The 3,835-nt window shown below is 38.4% G+C and overlaps 1 protein-coding gene across 1 annotated transcript; it reads right to left on the bottom strand.

Moving 5' to 3' along the window:
- Positions 1 to 1,226: 1,226 nt before the first annotated feature.
- On the bottom strand, positions 1,227 to 2,362 carry LOC131648839 (uncharacterized). Its single transcript, XM_058918569.1, has 4 exons — positions 2,184 to 2,362; positions 1,822 to 2,114; positions 1,646 to 1,756; positions 1,227 to 1,423 (listed from the first exon to the last, which is right to left on the bottom strand). Exons 1-4 carry the CDS (start codon positions 2,360 to 2,362, stop codon positions 1,227 to 1,229), a joined length of 780 nt encoding a protein of 259 aa, XP_058774552.1.
- Positions 2,363 to 3,835: the final 1,473 nt, after the last annotated feature.

The raw sequence follows: 3,835 nt of genomic DNA, 5'->3' as shown, positions 1-3,835 counted from the left end.
AACACAAACCACACTCTTTGATTTTAATTTCTTAAGAGCTTGTTATTTCCGCTCCATTCCCAAGCGTAAGACTCCAAAGGTCGAGCAGCGGCGTGGGGATGTAACTCGTTCACCTAAAAAACACAAAATAAACAGAAACTAGTTAGCCGAGCTACGGTACCTCTAATACCTCAAAAAGGATATGTAGGCAGCGGGGTAGGGCCCGGGCGAGTATAACTCTTTCTTTTCCCTATATTTTGCATGCATATTAGTCCATTTTAGGCGTATATTTGTTACACACCCATAGTTTTAGACACAAGCGTGGATACCATCGAGTACGACGGGCGTGAGGGGTGCTAACACCTTCCCCTCGCGTAACCGACTCCCTTACCCTTTTCTTCGGCCGTGAGACCGTTGTTTTGTTTTACGGTTTGCTGGCATTCCCTTGCTTTCCAGGATAAATATGTTAGTGGCGACTCTGTTGATCTTCGCGGTAGCGACAATCACATCACCAAAAAAAATCACTTCGTTCAACCAAAATTCACACTTAGAAAGCTTAACAAACAACTTCTTCTCTTTCAACACCGATAACACAATTCTCAAATGCTCAGCATGATCATCTTCACTCATAGAATAGATCAAAATATCATCAATGAACACAACCACAAACTTATCAAGATAGTCATGAAAAATCCTATTCATATACTCCATGAATACACCAAGTGCATTAGTCACACCAAACGGCATAACTGAATACTCATAATGTCCATACCTCATTCTAAAAGTAGTTTTCTGAATATCCTCCGCCTTCACACGAATCTAATGATACCCATACCTCAAATCAATCTTGCTAAACACACAAGCTCCAACCAACTGATCTATCAAATCATCAATCCTCGGAAATGGATACTTGTTCTTAATCGTTACCTCGTTCAATTCCCTATAATCAACACAAAGCCTCATAGAACCTTCCTTCTTCTTAACCAACAAAACAGGTGCACCCCACGGCGATACACTAGGACGAATAAACTTCTTCTCCAACAAATCCTCAAGTTGACTCTTCAACTCTTTCAACTCAGACGCATACATCCTATGTGGAGCCATCGATACAGGACTATATCCAAGAACTAAATCAATCGAAAACTCAACTTCAAGTTCCAGCGGTAAGTCGCTTACATCTTCAGGAAATACCTACGTAAAATAACAAACTATCGGCAATTCCTCAATTGTTCTCTTCTCATGAACATCTAAGGTTGCCAAAACATAAACAACTCAGCTCCGTCTTGCACAGATTCATCAACTTGCTTAGCAGATAAAAACAAATCTTCCTTAACACCGATTTCAAGAAAAATAACCGTCCTATTAAAACAGTTGTTATGCACACGATTAAACTCCAACCAATTCATACCCAAAATCACATCAAGCTGCTCTAACGGAATACAAACTAAATTAATTCCAAAATCTCTACCAAAGATACTCAATGGACAATTCAAACACACAAACAAAGTAGAAACAGAACCCATAGCAGGTGAATCAATAACCATACTTCTACGCATATCAGATAACACAAGATTCAATCTCTTAGCACAATCCAAATAAATGAAAGAATGTTTTACACCGGTATTAAGAATAGCAATCAAAGGTGTGCCATTAATAAAGCACGTACCTTGGATTAGCCTATCATCGATAGTGGCATCCACACTAGACAATGCAAACACATTTCCATTTGCTTGCTCCTTCTTCGGCTTATCACATTTGGCACTAATGTGATCTTGCTCTCCACAATTATAACAAGTCACACTCAAACCAACTCCACACTTGTTGCCTTGTGACCAATCTTACCACACTTGAGACATGTTACTTTCTCCTTAGGACAATCAACAACACGATGTCCCTCAACACCACAATTGTAACACTTAACCGAAGCACTAGATCCTCCCCCACTTGGCTTTCCGTCATGACCAACTTTCTTCATCTTATCATCATACGGTTTCCCATGGTATTTTCCTTTCTTCTCATTCAAAGCCTTGTAGTGCAAAGCACTCTCCCTACAATCTTCATCATAAATCCGGCTCTTGTTAACCAATTCTTCAAAACGAGTAATTTGTTGGTAACCAATAGCCTTAATATCAGGCCTCAAACCATTGACAAACTTCAAACACTTATACCTCTCCGCATTCATAGTATTGCAGCGAGGACAATACTTGATAAGCTCCTGAAATCTAGCAGCATATTCAGCAACATTACCATTTCGTTGCTTCAATTCAAGGAGTTCCACCTCTTTCTTTCCACGACAATCTTCCGGAAAATAGTTTTCCAAGAATGCATCGTGAAAAAGATCCCAAGTAACCTGAATACCTTCCTCATCAAACCTCTGAGCCATATTTCCCCACCAATCCTCAGCTTCCTTCTCGAGCATGTGAGTACCAAACTGCACTCTCTACCAAACTGCACTCTCTGAGCATCAGTGCAATTCATAACTTGAAAGATCTTCTCAATCGCCTTCAACCAAGCTTGAGCTTTATCAGGTTCATGCTCATCCTCAAAGGTAGGAGGATTGTTCCTCTGGAACTTCCCCAAAGCACGATACTCATCATCATCATCACCATTCCGATTTCCAGCATTAGCTTGAGGAATTTGACCAAGAGATCCAGCCAACATCCTCAATGCATCAGCAATGGCATCATCATTCCTTCCAGCAACCATCGTCCTACGACAACCAACAACCAAAACAGACAAAACAGTATCGATCGTGTTAGATACACAAATCTAATACAACGGGAATGAAGTCATTAACGACTCTGACCAACTGGTCGACCATGCTCTGATACCACTAATGTTACACCCTTTTTCTAACTCCAAACTATAACATACAATTCACAGAGTAAGCATGCATAATGGAAAAAGGGCGCTACATGTTGATTTCCACAAAATGAACATCCCAAAACAACATATAAACATTCATAATATGCCAAGTTCTTATTGTAACACAATAACGTAAATCTCATGCTTCCATACATTATGCATAAACGCTTGCGGAAAATAAAATAATTGCTATCACATAAATTCAATGAATATTTCCCATACCATATTCATCTACCAATTCAAAATAACATTAACATCCATGCTACTTGAGTTCACAAATCTAGGCTACAAGGCCTTTAAAACAATATATCCAAATGTTAACACATAAATAAAAAATATCCAACAAAACATAGGAAATAGCAATATCTAAACATAAGCATAAGTCTAAAGAAAATCCCCCAAGTGTTACATGACTAGAGCATATGACTCGCTAATTAATCAAATAACAAAACTCAGAGCTCTTCGGTTAAGCCACGAACAAGCAACTACTCGTCGGAACCTGCACGTTACCAACAAAGGGTAACATTCAAACAGAAGGGTGAGAATTCAAATTATTATAGAAAACATAATAATGAGAAATGCACTATCTAAACAAGCATATATTTCACAATTCATCACTCTTCATAAAACATGCTTTTATAACCATACATCAAAATTAATATGTTTTACCATTAAACAACCAAGTTCCATCATTCAAGTAATCATATCTAATTACCAATTCAACAATTGTAATCCACTAATGAAATTCCATCAAGTATACAATTATCACTTCACAAAATTTCACATATATGCATCACTTATCACCTAATCAATCCACACCAATCATATTGCAAAATCACACAAAACACAATTCACACCGGCACGTGTGACTCAAGTGAGACTCTATGCAAAATGCCTATGGATCCTAATGTTATCATTTCCGGCAAGCCAATTGTCATTCTATACAGACTAGATAACCACCTCAAAACTCCATTCGGCGTTAAGCTTTCAA

Source organism: Vicia villosa, linkage group LG2 (genome assembly GCF_029867415.1).
Source record: "Vicia villosa cultivar HV-30 ecotype Madison, WI linkage group LG2, Vvil1.0, whole genome shotgun sequence".
NCBI lineage: Eukaryota > Viridiplantae > Streptophyta > Magnoliopsida > Fabales > Fabaceae > Vicia > Vicia villosa.
The sequence above is the reverse complement of the archived record's forward strand: the minus strand, read 5'-3'. Positions and strand labels throughout refer to the sequence as shown.